Source organism: Strongylocentrotus purpuratus, unplaced genomic scaffold, assembly GCF_000002235.5.
Source record: "Strongylocentrotus purpuratus isolate Spur 01 unplaced genomic scaffold, Spur_5.0 spur5_scaffold_4, whole genome shotgun sequence".
Classification (NCBI taxonomy): Eukaryota; Metazoa; Echinodermata; class Echinoidea; order Camarodonta; family Strongylocentrotidae; genus Strongylocentrotus; species Strongylocentrotus purpuratus.
The window spans coordinates 16,011,796-16,031,938 of record NW_022145610.1 but is presented as its reverse complement, the minus strand read 5'-3'; the positions used below and the strand labels follow the sequence as shown (position 1 = coordinate 16,031,938).

At 34.7% G+C, this 20,143-nt stretch overlaps 1 protein-coding gene and 1 long non-coding RNA gene across 2 annotated transcripts; one reads left to right on the top strand and one right to left on the bottom strand.

Moving 5' to 3' along the window:
- Window positions 1–408: 408 nt before the first annotated feature.
- On the bottom strand, window positions 409–3,403 carry LOC115929381 (nucleolin-like). The gene is made up of 3 exons (XM_030998265.1): window positions 3,114–3,403; window positions 2,500–2,536; window positions 409–809 (listed from the first exon to the last, which is right to left on the bottom strand). Exons 1-3 carry the CDS (start codon window positions 3,166–3,168, stop codon window positions 557–559), a joined length of 345 nt encoding a protein of 114 aa, XP_030854125.1. The 5' UTR covers window positions 3,169–3,403; the 3' UTR covers window positions 409–556.
- A 14,752-nt stretch (window positions 3,404–18,155) lies between these two features.
- On the top strand, window positions 18,156–20,143 carry LOC115929230. The gene is made up of 2 exons (XR_004066390.1): window positions 18,156–18,909; window positions 19,883–20,143. It is a non-coding gene; the product is annotated as an uncharacterized LOC115929230 (long non-coding RNA).

Here is a 20,143-nt window from a genome sequence, read left to right as displayed (position 1 = left end):
TTGAGGTTTTGGGATCATCATATTACTAAGAACACGTTCGACTTAGTCTTGATGAAAGCCATGTGAACCATTCACAGATATGGATGTATGGGACTACACAAAATGTGGTATGAAATCTGGTCCAGACATTTCAGAAATTTATCATCCTAATATCAACTATGAAAACAATACTGAGCCATTTTTCATGGTATATATTTGTTTGTTGTATTTTCCTAAACAAACAAAAAAGCACAATGAAGCAAACTCACAACTTGTTTCTGACCTTTCCAAGAACTTAAAGGGAGTGTGTCATGACGAGACTATGTGTCTTTCCCGTGGCCCTACCCGGGGCCAATCGGGTAATACGACTACGGACGACGCGACCGTAGCATTCACGTGCGTGCAACATACGCGAAACCGAAGCGCGCTGACCCAGTTAATTAAGTCCATTCGTTTACGTGCAGTTGTCCAAAAGAAGACTTAGATGGCGTTAACCCGTTTTTCTCATGATACACTCCCTTTACCTATAATCTAACATATAAATGGCACACGTTAAAGTTTGAATTTAAAAGCAATATTACGGAGATGGCGTCTGTCGGTTTGTCTTCTTTTTTCTCTTCCTTGGTGGTCCATCCAGAATGCCATCCTCGGAATCGTGGCTGTTTGATTGGTTGTCCCCTCTTGTTTTGTCATCTTCATCGGTTGTGTCATCTTCATCGGTTGTGTCATCTTCATCAGTTGTGTCATATTCATCGGTTGTGTCATCTTCATCGGTTGTGTCATCTTCATCGGTAGAGTCAGGCTCAGGATTAGTTTGGATGTCTTCCCAACTAAGTACATGAAAAATCACATCAGTAGATAATAGTAGAAGAAGAAAAAGGGTGAATATCATTTAGAAGCAAACATTGTATTTAAATTCGATAATAATGATGTCAAAAACAAAATAATGATAATAATGATAATAGCAATAATGATATTAATGATAATAGCAATAATAATAATGATAAAATAATAGTACAAAATTCAACATCTCTATTTTGAACATGTATAAAGCATGACAAATATGACTAGTAATATGAAATAATAATTATTTGATCATCCAGTATAAATCTCACTAACCAGTTTTGGAATGATGAATATCGCTGACTACAATATTTTAAGGGAATTTTATTAGTTAATTGTTAAACTAGTTAATATAAAATAAAAGAATTATCAAGAGAAAATGGGGAAGGCTTAACCCTATTTAGCCCGGGGGGGGGGGGCTTTAGAAGCCGCCCCCCCCCCCTCGACATTTTTCGAGATAATTTTTTAACGCAAAATAATCTTGCACTGAAATTGTGTGACTTTTTTCTTTCGAGTCTTGCGCATCTTTTGAAAGAAAGTTTTCGAAAATCGGACGTACCATTACAAAGTCACGTGTCCTTTTGTCTTTGCATGTCAGCCCGAAAATCACTCATTTTTGTGATTTGTGTACAAAACATATGGAAATCTCATTTTTCAAATAAAGAGATAAAACATTGGTTATTTGGTCTTGTTTATAGTTTAGGTTTTTATTTTGGGGTCAAAATAGTTGAATTATAGTTGGAAATAAAATAAAACAACAAAAACAATAAAATACATAAGTTAAAAAACAAAGAAATACATAAGAAATTATCAAAACAATAGATAACATAAGGAATAACCCTGGTCTTTCAATGTTTTGTGTTGTATTATTATTCCAAATGGTCTAACAAATATATGTAGTGAGAAAGAATGCTTAAATATGAATAATGTCTGATTTATGGGCAAAAAAAAAAAAAGTGAATTTGATGACCTTATTTGCATAAATTACCATAAATATGCAAATGAGTGAATTTTTCAAAAAATTGAGATTACCATGGTATTCTATTTACTTCACTTAAAATATATGCACATTTTTATGCGGCGATCGGTCGTTTCACGGCCGAGATCATATTTTGAAACTGCATAGCCCGGGGGAGGGGGGGGGGGCTTCTAAGCCCCCCCCCCCCCGGGCTATGCAGTTTCAAAATAGCCCGGGCTACTTTAGGGTTAACGAAGATCAACATAACATGGAAACATTATTATAAACTTATTACATTAATCATACTTATTGTCCATTCCACGAGAAAGTCATCAATGTTTATAGAAGAAGGTTTGTATTTTTTAAGGAACAGGTTATAAGATGATAAATTAGAGGGTTCTACGACACCTACTCCCTGGACATCCACCCCCGGATAGCCACCACCAGTCAACTAGCACCAAGGACAACTACCCCAAGGAAAACCACCCTCTAGGAAGACTACCCCTGGGACAACTCCCCCCGGACAACTACCCCCCCCCCCCCCAGAGTAAACTACCCGTAGGACAACTTCCCCCGGACCAACTACCCGCTAGGATAACTACCCCCGGATAATTACCACCCAGAAAACTACCCCCAGACAACTACCCCTACGACAACCATCCTCTAGGACAACTACCCCCGGACAACAAGTATTTGCGTGTGTGTTTTGGTTCTCTTACTTTGGTTGTAGATGACTGGGCGTTACTGCAGACGGGCCTGTAGAGTGTGTGAGAGAGAGAGATATATATATATATATATATTGGGAAAGAGAAAGAGGAATAGTAATAGAAAAAGAAAGATAAATGAAAAAGATAAATAGAAATAGGAAGAGAAAGAAGAAGATACAATTATGGAGAATCTATCCTTCGCACATGCCAGATCAACTCTTTGGAATCAGCTACCACAGCCTCTTAAAGACATCAACTGTCCAATATTTCAAGTGTTTAATTAAACCTCACCTGTTCCAAACTGACTTTGACTTAATTCAGTTTATGTCCAGTCAGTCTATAACAATATTTGTTCTCAATTTACGAACAAAAATCCAGTACGTGTCTTTATGTAAACTTCTTGTTTCCTGATTTTGATGTACTACGTTTTATACCGCATCACATTTTTCATGCAGGCATACTTTCCCAGCCTCTGCAGCATTTTGCGAAATGTAGAAGGCGCCTTTTACATACTCAATATTATCGTTATTCTCTCCTCCTGATGACAGTTCTCTCTACACAGCTTTATACAATTAAGAACTAAATATAATTAGGGTCCATCAATATCTGACCCTCACGATATTTACCTTCAGATATTTTGCCACTTTGTGCATTTACACCACTGGTGGAGGGAACATCCATGTCCAGCTGCACGGATCCTTGGTGTGACGACAGAGATTCATGGGCTCTACTAGTTGGACGGGATGTTTTCTCTGACAGCGTGGGGTGAACAAGATGTCTGATGTATTCGATTTGTTGTTTAAGATCTTTTTCCTTCAACTCTTCAAACCTTTCATCTAAATGTAGCTTCTTGTTAAAGAAATGGTTCTGAGAGTAAAATACACAGGCAAAATTATTTTAAACAATGAAACAGTGATATTTCGTTGCCCGCCCGTCCGCCTCATTTTCTCTCCCCATTCTCTTTCTCCCTCCTTCACAAACGCAAGAACACACGCACACACACTGATCTTTAGACTCTATGTTATAATAATTGGTAGGTCTTCAAGCCTATCCCCTGATCAATGACTACGTACTACTAACACAATTATTTATATTGTAGGCCTACATGGAACTGATTTCTTACAGGATGGTTATCAAATTGATGACACCATTAATAATATTTGTTGGTCATTTTGTCGGGGTATAATGTAGAACATCAAAATACTATGCTGTATAATCAAAAATTCATGTGTTTCTGTTTTTTAATAGCGATCATTTTTTGTAACATATTCTATGCAAATATTATGCAAGTGTGGATCTACATTAAATGAATATCGACCCTCTACTGACGAGCTTTTCTAAACTGTATGGGGCTTTCCCTTCTCAGAATGACTAAAAATATTATTCAATTACATCTAGTTTTACACTGATTATTGCATGTATACATATTAATATATCAGGAATATCTAACGGTATTCTTTTGAAAAATCTGCATTTGTAAACGAGCATACCAATTATTTCGAAGTATGTTACTATTCTCTTCTCCATATTGTGTCGTTCTTGGTATGAGCTTATGATCATGAATGGTATGAATATTGTGGTTAGTAAAATGGGCCGCATAGAAGACTAACATAGATAAATGAATATATGTGTATATAGAGAACTTGATGAATAAATAAATAATGAAAAACCTAAGCCATTGTGTACAATTTAAAGCGAGATCAGAACAAAATGATTACAAAATGAATTTTCGAGGTTATTAATATGTATATTTATGTGTTGATACCTTTGAAGATGGACCCTCAAGAGCAATCACCTCGTAGAAGCCTTCAGGAAACCATGAAGGGGATTCATGTGCATCCTTAATCGTGAGCTCAATGAGACTCATAGTGGTACAAGTAATTGACACTTGACAGTTTCATTATTCATCATTCAAGGCTATGGTGTAACCAATATCTTCTATTCCATGTATTCATCATGCATGTATTACATAGAAACATCTTGTAAATCACCTGTGGGGATGAGGCCTGACGAGCAAGTTCGTGGTAGAAATCATCAAGAAGGAAAAGTTGCTTGTAATGTCCGTCAGATTCCTTTATCGTCAGGTCGGTGAGACAAGGCAGGAGACATAGAAAGCTGGCTAGGTCACGTGATGATGTTGGATCATTCTCACGTAGATCACAACCGCCAATACATACCTTCTCTATCTGTTTAGACGACAATTATATTGAACAAAGGGAACAACGAAAAGTAGAGATCTATCAATTTAAACGATAATGAATAAATGTTATACCTTTATCATTTTTACGATCATAAGTGTATTAATTAAATTGTAGAATAATATGCTATAGAATTAGAAAATAATAATGATGTCATACGTACTACATGTTCATCGAATTGCACTTAATGTCTAGGTAATTTTTTAATGTTAGTGTTATTTATCGATAAACATAAATTCAACGTATTCATTAAACTAGAGCTAAGCTTTTAGCTTAAAGTTCTATTAAAGCAAGACACATATGAAGGCATGTGGTGAGAGCTGTAATTACTGAACATCATGGTCATTAAGGGTCGCCTAACTTCTCTATCTGTTGAGATGACATTTATGACAAAAATTGGGAAAAAATAGAGATCTATCAATTTAAACAATAGGGAATGAATGATATACTTTTATCATTTTCACGATCGTAAGTGTATCAATTTCATTGTAGATTAAGATGCTATTGTATTAGAAAATAATAATGATGTAATAAGTACTGCATGTCCATCTAATCGCGATTAATAGCAAGGGAATTTTGTGTAGAAGTGTGATGTGTAAATAAAAAAAAAATTCTTTTATAAATTACTTAAACTGTAATTAAGCTTTTAGCTTAAAGTTTTAAAGCAAGAAAAATATGAACGGGGGTGGTAGCTAGGAGCTGTAATTATTGAACATCACAGTCATTTGGGGTCGATTAATAAAACGAAACAATCAGTCACTGTCAGGGTTAAAATTGCCCCAGTAAAATAGTGGTACAAGGTAATTGACAGTTTCATTATTCATCTTTCAATGCAACGGTGGGCCAATATCTTTTATTCCATGTACTACATTAAAACACCTTGTAAATCACCTTTGAGGATGAGGCCTGACCAGCAAGTTCATGGTAGAAATCATCAAGAAGGTAAAGTTGCTGGTATTGTCCGTCACCGTCCCTTATCGTCAGGTCGGTAAGACAAGGCAGGAGACATAGAAACCTGGCTAGGTCACGTGATGATGTTGGATCATTCTCACGTAGATCACAACCGCATATACATACCTTCTCTATCTGTTTAGACGACAATTATATTGAACAAAGGGAACAACGAAAAGTAGAGATCTATCAATTTAAACGATAATGAATACATGTTATACTTTTATGATTTTTACGATCATAAGTGTATTAATTAAATTGTAGAATAAGATGCTATAGAATTAGAAAATAATAATGATGTCATACGTACTACATGTCCATCGAATTGCACTTAATATCTAGGTGATTCTTTTCGTAAGTGTTATTTATCGATAAACATGACATTTTACGTTCTGAATTCTTTAAAGTGGAATTAAGCTTTTGAAGTAGGCATGTGGTAGGATTTGTAGTTACTGAACATCACGGTCATTAAGGGTCGATTAATAAAACGAAGCAATTAGTCACATTATTGTAATCATACATATTTACCAGAGTTTCTGTCAGGGTTATAAACTTGCCCCAGTTAAATAGTGGTACAAATGATTGACAGTTTCATTATTCATCATCTAATGCAACGGTGTATAAACCAATATCTTCTATTCTTTGAATTACGTCTAAACACCTTGTAAATCACCTTTGAGGATGATGCCTGAAGAGCAAGTTCGTGGTAGAAATCATCACGAAGGGACAGATGGTTGTATTGATCGTCCGATTCCTTTATCGTCAGGTCAGTGAGACAAGGCAGGAGACATATAAACTTGGCTAGGTCACGTGATGATGTTGGATCATTCTCACGTAGATCACAACCGCCAATACACACCTTCTCTATCTGTTCAGACGACAATTATATTAAACAAAGGAAAAAACGAAAAGTAGAGATCTATCAATTTAAACGATGATGAATAAATGCTATACTTTTATCATTTTCACGATCATAAGTGTATTAATTAAATTGCAGAATAAGATGCTATAGAATTAGAAAAAAAATGATGTCATACGTACTACATGTTCATCGAATTGCACTTAATGTCTAGGTAATCTTTTAATGTTAGTGTTATTTATCGATAAACATAAATTCAACGTTCTAAATTCATTAAACTAGAGCTAATCTTTTAGCTTAAAGTTCTATTAAAGCAAGACACATATGAAGGCATGTGGTGGGAGCTGTAATTACTGAACATCACGGTCATTAAGGGTCGCTTAATAAAACGAAACAATCATTTAATTTTATGGTTATCATACTCATTCAAATGACTTTTCTATATTATATTAACTGTCAGGGTTAAACCTGCCCCAGTTAAATAATGGTACAAAGTAATTGACAGTTTCATTATTCATCATTCAAGGCAACGGTGTAATCAATATCTTCTTTTCCTTGTATTACATTTAAACGCCTTGTAAATCACCTTTGAGGATGAGGCCTGACGAGCAAGTTCGTGGTAGAAATCATCAAGAAGGAAAAGATGCTTGCCAAATACGCCAGTGTCCTTTATCATAAGGTCGGTGAGACAAGGCAGGAAACCTAGAAACCTGGCTAGGTCACGTGAGGCTGTTGGATCATTCGTACGTAGATCACAACCCTGAATACACATCTTCTCTATCTGTTGAGATGACATTTATGACAAAAATGGAGAAAAAAAATAGAGATCTATCAATTTAAACGATAGGAAAAGAATGATATACTTTTATCACTTTCACGATCGTAAGCGTATCAATTTCATTGTAGGTTAAGATGGTATTGAATTAGAAAATAATAATGATGTAATAAGCACTGCATGTCCATCGAAATGCTATTAATAGCAAGGGAATTTTGTGTAGAAGTGTGATGTGTAAATAAAAAAAATTACATTCAGAATTACTTAAACTGTAATTAAGCTTTTAGCTTGAAGTTTTAAAGCAAGAAAAATATGAACGGGTGTGGTAGCTAGGAGCTGTAATTATTGAACATCACAGTCATTTGGGGTCGATTAATAAAACGAAACGATCAGTCAATGTCAGGGTTAAAATTGCCCCAGTAAAATAGTGGTACAAGGTAATTGACAGTTTCATTATTCATCTTTCAATGCAACGGTGGGCCAATATCTTTTATTCCATGTACTACATTAAAACACCTTGTAAATCACCTTTGAGGATGAGGCCTGACCAGCAAGTTCATGGTAGAAATCATCAAGAAGGAAAAGTTGCTTGTAATGTCCGTCACATTCCTTTATCGTCAGGTCGGTGAGACAAGGCAGGAGACATAGAAACCTGGCTAAGTCACGTGATGTTGTTGGGTCATTCTTACGTAGATCACAACCGTCAATACATACCTTCTCTATCTGTTTAGATGACAATTATATTGAACAAAGGGAACAACGAAAAGTACAGATCTATCAATTTAAACGATAATGAATACATGTTATACTTTTATCATTTTTACGATCATAAGTGTATTCATTAAATTGTAGAATAAGATGCTATAGAATATGAAAATAATAATGATTTCATAAGTACTACATGTACATCGAATTGCACTTAATATCTAGGTGATTCTTTTCGTACGTGTTATTTATCGATAAACATGACATTTACGTTCTGAATTCTTTAAAGTGGAATTAAGCTTTTGAAGTAGGCATGTGGTAGGATTTGTAGTTACTGAACATCACATCACGGTCATTAAGGGTCGATTAATAAAACGAAGCAATTAGTCACATTATTGTAATCATACATATTTACCAGAGTTTCTGTCAGGGTTATAAACTTGCCCCAGTTAAATAGTGGTACAAATGATTGACAGTTTCATTATTCATCATCTAATGCAACGGTGTATAAACCAATATCTTCTATTCTTTGAATTACGTCTAAACACCTTGTAAATCACCTTTGAGGATGATGCCTGAAGAGCAAGTTCGTGGTAGAAATCATCACGAAGGGACAGATGTTTGTATTGATCGTCAAATTCCTTTATCGTCAGGTCAGTGAGACAAGGCAGGAGACATATAAACTTGGCTAGGTCACGTGATGATGTTGGATCATTCTCACGTAGATCACAACCGCCAATACACACCTTCTCTATCTGTTCAGACGACAATTTTATTAAACAAAGGAAAAAACGAAAAGTAGAGATCTATCAATTTAAACGATGATGAATAAATGCTATACTTTTATCATTTTCACGATCATGCAGAATAAGATGCTATAGAATTAGAAAAAAAATGATGTCATACGTACTACATGTTCATCGAATTGCACTTAATGTCTAGGTAATCTTTTAATGTTAGTATTATTTATCGATAAACATAAATTCAACGTTCTAAATTCATTAGACTAGAGCTAATCTTTTAGCTTAAAGTTCTATTAAAGCAAGACACATATGAAGGCATGTGGTGGGAGCTGTAATTACTGAACATCACGGTCATTAAGGGTCGCTTAATGAAACGAAACAATCATTTAATTTTATGGTTATCATACACATTCAAATGACTTTTCTATATTATATTAACTGTCAGGGTTAAACCTGCCCCAGTTAAATAATGGTACAAAGTAATTGACAGTTTCATTATTCATCATTCAAGACAACGGTGTAATCAATATCTTCTTTTCCTTGTATTACATTTAAACGCCTTGTAAATCACCTTTGAGGATGAGGCCTGACGAGCAAGTTCGTGGTAGAAATCATCAAGAAGGAAAAGATGCTTGCTATATCCGCCAGTGTCCTTTATCATCAGGTCGGTGAGACAAGGCAGGAAACCTAGAAACCTGGCTAGGTCACGTGAGGCTGTTGGATCATTCGTACGTAGATCAAAACCCTGAATACACATCTTCTCTATCTGTTGAGATGACATTTATGACAAAAATGGAGAAAAAATAGAGATCTATCAATTTAAACGATAGGAAAAGAATGATATACTTTTATCATTTTCACGATCGTAAGCGTATCAATTTCATTGTAGGTTAAGATGGTATTGAATTAGAAAATAATAATGATGTAATAAGCACTGCATGTCCATCGAAATGCTATTAATAGCAAGGGAATTTTGTGTAGAAGTGTGATGTGTAAATAAAAAAAAAAACATTCTGAATTACTTAAACTGTAATTAAGCTTTTAGCTTGAAGTTTTAAAGCAAGAAAAAAATGAACGGGTGTGGTAGCTAGGAGCTGTAATTATTGAACATCACAGTCATTTGGGGTCGATTAATAAAACGAAACGATCAGTCACTGTCAGGGTTAAAATTGCCCCAGTAAAATAGTGGTACAAGGTAATTGACAGTTTCATTATTCATCTTTCAATGCAACGGTGGGCCAATATCTTTTATTCCATGTACTACATTAAAACACCTTGTAAATCACCTTTGAGGATGAGGCCTGACGAGCAAGTTCATGGTAGAAATCATCAAGAAAGAAAAGTTGCTTGTAATGTCCGTCAGATTCCTTTATCGTCAGGTCGGTGAGACAAGGCAGGAGACATAGAAACCTGGCTAAGTCACGTGATGTTGTTGGGTCATTCGTACCTAGATTACATTCCTCAATACAGGCCTTCTCTATCTGTTGAGATGCCGTTCATGACAAAAAATAAACAACACACAGGATTGGAGATGTATAAATTATAAACGATAGGGAATAAATGATTTACTTTTATCATTTTAACGATCGTAAATGTACTAATTACAATGTAGGTTAAGATGCTATAGAATATGAAAATAATAATGATTTTATAAGTACTACATGTACATCGAATTGCACTTAATATCTAGGTGATTCTTTTCGTACTTGTTATTTATCGATAAACATGACATTTTACGTTCTGAATTCTTTAAAGTGGAATTAAGCTTTTGAAGTAGGCATGTGGTAGGATTTGTAGTTACTGAACATCACGGTCATTAAGGGTCGATTAATAAAACGAAGCAATTAGTCACATTATTGTAATCATACATATTTAAAAGAGTTTCTGTCAGGGTTATAAACTTGCCCCAGTTAAATAGTGGTACAAATGATTGACAGTTTCATTATTCATCATCTAATGCAACGGTGTATAAACCAATATCTTCTATTCTTTGAATTACGTCAAAACACCTTGTAAATCACCTTTGAGGATGATGCCTGAAGAGCAAGTTCGTGGAAGAAATCATCATGAAGGGACAGATGTTTGTAAGGACCTTTAGATTCCTTTATCGTCAGGTCAGTGAGACAAGGCAGGAGACATAGAAAGCTGGCTAGGTCACGTGATGATGTTGGATCATTCTCACGTAGATCACAACCGCCAATACATACCTTCTCTATCTGTTTAGACGACAATTATATTGAACAAAGGGAACAACGAAAAGTAGAGATCTATCAATTTAAACGATAATGAATAAATGTTATACCTTTATCATTTTTACGATCATAAGTGTATTAATTAAATTGTAGAATAATATGCTATAGAATTAGAAAATAATAATGATGTCATACGTACTACATGTTCATCGAATTGCACTCAATGTCTAGGTAATCTTTTAATGTTAGTGTTATTTATCGATAAACATAAATTCAACGTTCTAAATTCATTAAACTCGAGCTAATCTTTTAGCTTAAAGTTCTATTAAAGCAAGACACATAATTATGAAGGCATGTGGTGGGAGCTGTAATTACTGAACATCACGGTCATTAAGGGTCGCTTAACTTCTCTATCTGTTGAGATGACATTTATGACAAAAAATGGAGAAAAAATAGAGATCTATCAATTTAAACAATAGGGAATGAATGATATACTTTTATCATTTTCACGATCGTAAGTGTATTAATTTCATTGTAGATTAAGATGCTATTGTATTAGAAAATAATAATGATGTAATAAGCACTGCATGTTCATCGAAATGCGATTAATAGAAAGGTAATTTTTTGTAGAAGTGTGATGTGTAAATAAGCTGTAATGAAGTTTTTCGCTTGAAGTTCTAAAGCAATAAACATATGAAGGGGTGTGGTAGCTAGGAGCTGTAATTATTGAACATCACAGTCATTTGGGGTCGATTAATAAAACGAAACGATCAGTCAATGTCAGGGTTAAAATTGCCCCAGTAAAATAGTGGTACAAGGTAATTGACAGTTTCATTATTCATCTTTCAATGCAACGGTGGGCCAATATCTTTTATTCCATGTACTACATTGAAACACCTTGTAAATCCCCTTTGAGGATGAGACCCTACTATCTTCAATTCTAAAGGGCCTGGTTCGTTTGGAGTGGGGTATCTGGACCTTGACATAGGGGGGGGGGGGGCATCTGAACCGACCACCATCAATTCAGTGAGAAAGCTACCTCTTTGGAGTTCCTTTGTCGTCGGCTAGCAGGGAAGCGACGACGTTCAACAATATCTTTTCGATTTGCTAAAATTTTTACTAATGTATTATTCATGTATTGTACAACATGTATATCACTTCGCTTGTAGTGCATGCCTGTACCAAGTTCAAGTATAAAGGTTAGGAAAGCGAACGAGCAAATTATTGCCACTTCATTTTGTTTCAATTTTCAGTTTGAGGGCTGCTTTCTTTACAGTTCAATTTATTGATTTCAGCTAATGATTTAAATTTCGATCGTTGGCTTCATTTAATAGTTAAGAGATACGTGTCCCAATTTTCCCTTCACTGCATTTTTGTATTCATTTTATTTGTTATAGAAAATATGCTTAATACATCGTATTTTAGACAAGGTCGTAATTACCTAATATAAAAAACCACTGGGATACTATTTTTAATTAAAAACAAAATCTTAAAGAGTATTGATGATTTCCTGATTTAATTTCGAACCAGAATGTAAGTTATTGTTTGTTTTCTTGCTTATAAACCTACTAGGGTGGGCAAAGTGCCTCCTTCAAATAAGCTCATTGTCGAATGCTGTAGACAATTATTGTAAATTCTCTGAGGGCTGTAAACGGTATTATAAGCAAAAATGTAATAATTTTATTGGATTATGATATATGTGTATATTTCCAAACAAATTTGTCTCATTTAAAACAATGTCACACTTTAGAAAATTATATACATTACTTCCATTATCTATATTCCGGATATAGTTTTGTTTATCGGTTCCTTTGGTAAATATTTTTGTACTATACGGTTCTTTGCCATGGCAGCATTGTGTTATCATAGGTTTACAAATTTCAAACAAGTCAAAATTATTAGAATTGAAATACTTAAACGATCATATCTGAAAATCTAAGACAACATGTTAAACAACAGTGCACATGATAGGTCATGTGGGTGACTTCTCATTCATCGAGGAACATTTAATAACTCAATTAGCAGAATTGGCAGAAAAAGTATTTCCACAGTTTAAGCCACGCTGCAGTATGTCGTTGATGAACCGATGATCTATTTGAAGTTTACATACCGAATGACCTGACGCTCCAACCTATGCGAAAATAGAATATTATGAGATTATTAAGGAAATTAGTAAAGGAATTACAATATTGTAAATAGGAACAGAATCAACGAAAACTTCACACAAATTGTCGAAGTATAAGAATCACTATTAGTCTTTTCAATTTCCTAGTTGTGGGATATCAGATGGATTAGCAAAATAAACATGCCATTAAATGAGAAGTGACGAAAAGATCCTGTTATTAAAAAGTATCGTTACTTATACGGTAACGTTCTGTTTCTCTTTTTTGATATATCCGTGTTGTGAGCGATTTCTAAAGTTCATTGACAATTTTCAACGCTCTGTAAACATAAACTCATTATTTTTTTAGATTGGATTATGCATGATATAATGTTAGTTGATACATGTGTGAAATAATCGTGGTACAAAAAAAAGAGTTTCATCGAACAAGGCTACTATTTTGTTCTAATGATTGGGTGATAATTGAAGAAATTTAACTAACGACCGATCGAGGCAAATGTCTACGAGCGTATATTCCTCATCCCAGATAATCTTATTTGTGATGCAAGTTTGTCAAGTTCGCCTAGCAACTATATAGCAACAGAAATCGCACTTCGTAATGAAGCGATCCACGGCGAGACGGCCCGGTGGCCAAAACCGCCCCGCCTAGTACCGACTCAGAAAATGTTAAAGTATAGCTTTAGTTCTTGAAGTGTAGAAAACGAAGATAAATCAAAGTCACTGAAACAAATTCTTGATTGGAGTTGAAGATTTATTAAAATAAACGAAGAATTAATAAATCACGAAGTTCATGTTTTGGGGCTGGGCAACCCAATCGAAACAAATTAGCAACTCATGTCGATCGTAACGGAAAAGAGGTCCCGCTCCAGAGACGCAACTCGGTTTTTATCCCCCCGAACTGACACGCCTCGTCCTCCCAAAAATTGAGGCGTGTCACACAGACGCTTTGCGTAATATCAATCCACCCATAATTAGTTTCCGTATTAAAAGGTCCTATATTTCTTGGCGAATTTACCCCCTCGGATATAAGGCGCTCCGGATGATCCGCATCTCTATTCCTCACATACTTCTTTCACGCACCCACCTGTGTCTCTTACATTCTAATCTTTCAAACAAGAGATGCAAATCACCCGGAGACCCAACAACCCTGGAAATTAATTCAATGAATATAAAAAGGGATAAATGTTGCTATGTCCGTCCACACTAGCGAGCCCACATGCTTCTGGCTATTACACACCTGTAAATCCTCACTTCCTCTCTCATACTATTTCGATAGTGTGAACAGACCCCGCAACAAGGAAAAACCCTTCCAATTGTAATACAAATCTATTTCCCAAATTTGCCTAATTAAATTTAAGTCAACTGTGGCGACACGCCCAGCGACACCTAATCCAATCGGCCAAGCCGAAAAAGTAGAGCCGAAAAAGTAGAGCCAAAATTAAGAGCGCAACGTCTCGGAACAGGTGTCAAAAATAGCATACAAGGAATTCACCATGTATGTTTGTAAACATAGTTCTAGCGAAATCTACCAGGAATTTGCCTTGTACATGTACGTCAATGAACCTTTGAGGAAAACGTAAACACGAGAATATCCATATCATTACAAACTCCCCTACTCGCTACTGAAACGATCTGTCCCATAAGATCGCAACAAAAAAAAAGAAGAAATTCTCGTCATATATACGTTCCCCTCAAAGTTACACACACGTACATGGCTGCCCAGCCCTAAACATCTACAATAACTTCATATACATCATATAAAGCCAACATGGCTTCCAAATTACAATATGTAAACACCCATATCAAACTGATAATCCAACTCACAAAAATACCCACTAGTTCAAACATACTTAGAAATATCACCCCCCCCCCCCATTAATGACACCCTTGGCATATTAAAACAGCATGTCAATATTTTGCAAGTAAATGCACAACCTTAACGCAATAGTCAATTAAACAAACCCTCAAACAAACCCTCATAACTGTTTGCGAAGCTTAGGGAAGTGTCACAACCCCGGCGGTCAGAGCCGGATACCCCAGACCTCCTCCAACCGGTTGTTGGGACTTCTCCTGCCACTTGTAAACATCCATATGTAATCAGAAACTACTTAAAAATTGACATATACTAGTGAAAATACATGCACCTTCTCCGAACACTGGAATAGACAACGATACGTGTAACTGGAAAAATATAAAAATTTGTAATATGCAGACCTATGGAATATACAACCAATTTCAACACGCAAAATCACCATAACCATAAATGACCCCAAATAAAATCACCACAATTACATCCAAAAATTGTTTCGACAAAAACTAGAAATCCGACGGAGCGTACGCCGATACAACTCATAAAATCAGGATGGGTGCCCAGCCCTAAAACAGTAAAAGTTTGATAATTAAAATTATTAACTCTCCAATTTGATGTAAACGACTAATTACCGTGATAATTAACCGTCAATATTACGGTCCCTTCAATAAAAATACGAAATATCCGACTGTACATAGCATATCTCAAAATTTGTAGATAATCAGCGCAAAACTGATTTTGGTAAATTAAAAGGGTTAGAATGTCTACCCTTAGTTTGTCTTTGCGACCTTCTTGGGATGGCACCATCCTGATTCCCTGGAACATTAACATTATCATCTCCAGCTCGCCCCGCTACATCCTCCCCTACTGGATCTATACCTACTTTATCAAAATTAGGAACCAACATATACTCTCCCCTACTGGATCTATACCTACTTTATCAAAATTAGGAACCAACATATACTCTCCCCTACTGGATCTATACCTACTTTATCAAAATTAGGAACCAACATATACTCTCCCCTACTGGATCTATACCTACTTTATCAAAATTAGGAACCAACATATACTCTCCCCTACTGGATCTATACCTACTTTATCAAAATTAGGAACCAACATATACAACATATACTAAAAGGCCCTAGATCTTATTAATTCATAGGTCTTATTTCTACCTTGATGTCCCCATTCATCATGACATCCTACCAACACATTCTTACGTAAACAGTGAGATAGTAAAACTTGGAATATCTCCCCAAATACAGGGTCTAGCACTCTTCTTACTAACAAACCATCTTTCAATGAAAGGCGAGACCAATGAGTCAACCATGATTTAACATTATCAGGTTCTGAAGGATGTTTGAAGTATTCATCACCGGGTGCCCAATTTTGGGACCACCGCTTCCATACAAACTTCAGTTCGGGGTCTTCTTTCTGCATTTGGATTAACTGATCTTTTGTGTAAGATGGAAATATGCCAGAAGAGCTAGGCTCTGCAAACGACTGTTGGTCAGGATTGTCACTATGCACACGTACCAAAGTGGTTCTGCAAAATAGTAACTATTTGATTTGTATCTAGTGTTTCAGAATAACATCGTAACTCTTTTACGTGCCGGCCCCTCCAAATGAGCCTTGATCACACTGACCTTTTGGGTCTCTGAAATTTGTGACTGTTCACAATATAGGTCAACCTCTTCTAACCAATCTTCTAATAACATACCACCCTGCCCTGAAAATCTATCCAACCTACCCTAGTCAAAATGGGCTCTGGAAAAATATATTTTTTTCCTATTTTTCACTATTTATTTCCTATTTTTATGTGAATGTACCCTATTTAAACACTATTTTTTATTAAAAATAGATTAAAAATAGCATATGACAGCCTATTTTTTTTCTATTTCTAGGAATTGGTGGTTTGATAACTATTTTTTACCTATTTCTTCCTATTTTTTTACTATGTTTTTGGACTTGGATTTTTTTCTGCCATTTTCTTCCTATTTTTTACCTATTTCTTACTATTTTTTCCCTATTCTTTTCGACTTAGTTTTTTTGTCACCAGATTTTGTCCTATTTTTTCACTATGTTTCTGGACTTTGATTTTTTCACCCATTTTCTTCCTATTTTTTAACTATGTTTTGGGACTTAGATTTTTTCTGCCATTTTCTTCCTATTTTTTTACTATGTTTTTGGACTTAAATTTTTCTCTGCCATTTTCTTCCTATTTTTTTTACTATGTTTCTGGACTTTGATTTTTCTTACTCATTTTCTTTCTATTTTTTTACTATGTTTTTGTACTTAGATTTTTCTCTGCCATTTTCTTCCTATTTTTTTACTATGTTTTTGGACTTGGATTTTTTTCTGCCATTTTCTTCCTATTTTTTACCTATTTCTTACTATTTTTTCCCTATTCTTTTCGACTTAGTTTTTTTGTCACCAGATTTTGTCCTATTTTTTCACTATGTTTCTGGACTTTGATTTTTTCACCCATTTTCTTCCTATTTTTTAACTATGTTTTGGATTAACTATGTTTTAGATTTTTTCTGCCATTTTCTTCCTATTTTTTTACTATGTTTTTGGACTTAAATTTTTCTCTGCCATTTTCTTCCTATTTTTTTACTATGTTTCTGGACTTTGATTTTTCTTACTCATTTTCTTTCTATTTTTTTACTATGTTTTTGTACTTAGATTTTTCTCTGCCATTTTCTTCCTATTTTTTTTACTATGTTTTTGGACTTGGATTTTTCTCTGCCATTTTCTTCCTATTTTTTTACTATGTTTTTGGACTTAGATTTTCTTACTCATTTTCTTCCTATTTTTTTACTATGTTTCTGGACTTTGATTTTCTTACTCATTTTCTTCCTATTTTTTTACTATGTTTCTGGACTTAGATTTTCTTACTCATTTTCTTCTTATTTTTTTACTATGTTTTTGGACTTATATTTTTCTCTGCCATTTTCTTCCTATTTTTTTACTATGTTTTTGGACTTAGATTTTTCTCTGCCATTTTCTTCCTATTTTTTTACTATGTTTTTGGACTTCAATTTTCTCACCCATTTTCTTCCTATTTTTTTAGGGTTAGGGACTTAATTTTTTTATCACCATTTTTTCCCTATATTTTGTTTACTATGTTCACAGACTTAATGGATTTTGTCACCTTTTTGCTTTTAATATAGGCCGATATTTGATTTTTAAGGTTGTTGAAACTTGTTTACACTTTATAAATATATATTTGCACAATTCAAAACATATTTCACAATATAACTATAATGTTAACAAAAATTGCGATATTTCGTCTTTTAAAATGAAAAAAAAAAAATTCAAAGAAGATTTGGACAAATTACTGGCCCTCCTTAGAACTCAACTCTTCCTTTAAGGGAGCATAATTATTTCGTAGGCCTGTGAACATTTTAAGGGAGCATAAATATATCGTATAGGCCTGTGAACATTTAATCAAGAATTAAGAATGTTTTAATTTTATCTTTAAATGAAATGACTATCGATTTTGAATATTTCAAGTAAAAAAGTATGTAATTAGCAAAAGAATTAGCTTACTACTATAGTGTTATAGTGACTAGAACTTATCCAATTGGATGTAATTGTAACAATTTTCCCCATAATAAATACAAAGGTGAAAGGGTACTCTTCAAAAATGTTGAATCATAATGAAACACAACTAAATGTGTGCTGCCATCTAGTGGTAGAAAGCGAATAGGCCAACCGGTAGTTTATTTTCAAATTCAAATCTTCACTCAGACTCTGTGATGATCAGCTCAACGGCGCATATTTCAATCATTACTTTGCCATTTCGCCAGACTTGTCTTCCTGTAAAACCCACAGTATGGGTAATAAGGGGTAGATTTACACCAGGAAAGGACAATTTCAAGAGTAATTCCAGGGCAAGAATTGAAAGAACAAAATGAAAGGATCGAATTTATTACCAAGATTAGGCCTACAGTCCCACACTAGCACTCTTGTGTTGGAGAAATACGATCAACTTGCTTTGCACTACATGCACTGGACTGCTACTGCTAGCTGCTGGAGCTACTTTAAAGATCTTCATTTTGAAGGTGAGTAATAAAATTACACACAATTCAATACGAAATTGAGTTTGCTTTCTGTACAATTAAATTAGGAAATTGGTTAAGTAGACTAAATCTTGATTTTGTAAATTTATTTGGTTCATGAAAAAATCCAAACCATCATCAAACTGATCACAGTTGACGAAGATCGTAGATTATATTCCCTAGTAGTATGTCTACATAATTTACATAGTCACCTATATATCTGTGTTTACGTAAGGCTTTTCATTGGAAGTGAACAATCAAACATGACGAATCTCATTAAAGAATGGAATTAGCGTATTATAGTAGGTCTACTCATTCATAAATATATTTGAGCAAATTAACGCAGTGCAGTGTAGGCTAGATTCCGCCACATGCGCGTGCTGGCTGCATGGTAGTTGGTAAGACATGTGAACGCATGAGGATATATAGCATCTCCATTGAACACATGGCACAGGATCTGCACTCGTTTTGAATGAATTGCAATTCTTTACACTTTTTACAGCCAGGTAGAAATTCCATAAGCCAATAAATCATCCTAAATCATACGTGCAAGATTTTCTTGCATATTTTTAACAGAAATTGAATGGCAAAGTTGATTCTTAGAAGCCGTACATTTGTATGTCACATACACTGTATATATTATGTGTGTTATGATTTTTTTCCCATCACAATCCCGCATTCAATTGGCTGTGCAGATCCTGCATGCACATGTAGGTGTATTGCATCATGCATGACCATATAGTTGCAAAGTATAGCTCATCATTCAATCATCATAATTCATACATGTAAGTAGTCAAGCATCTATCATGTCATGAATTTGTGAAGGATGCAAGTAACTGTAGTTCTTACATGAATTTCATTTGTACAGTGTACATTCCACGTTCAACTCTTAAATTTTCCTAGATTTGATTTGAAAGCATAATAGAATACTACAACCTGCTTATTTTTTTTTTACTTATTATTTTTTCTTCTTCAGGGTATCTTAGCTTCGGCTGCTGGAAAGTCATCAACTTGGACTGTGTGGCACTGGCACCCTTGTCTTCTAGAGTACATGTACATACAGTCTTAATTTGTTAGACTGAACTGTCCAACACACATCTAGGAAATGCAAGACATGGGTGAAAGTATTAGAATCATACATGGTTAATGACTTATTGTTCATCTGTAATTAATGGAAAGCATTTCAAAATGATGCCAATAATGCCGTCCAACAAACATTCAGCAAGTACTTCCAGGT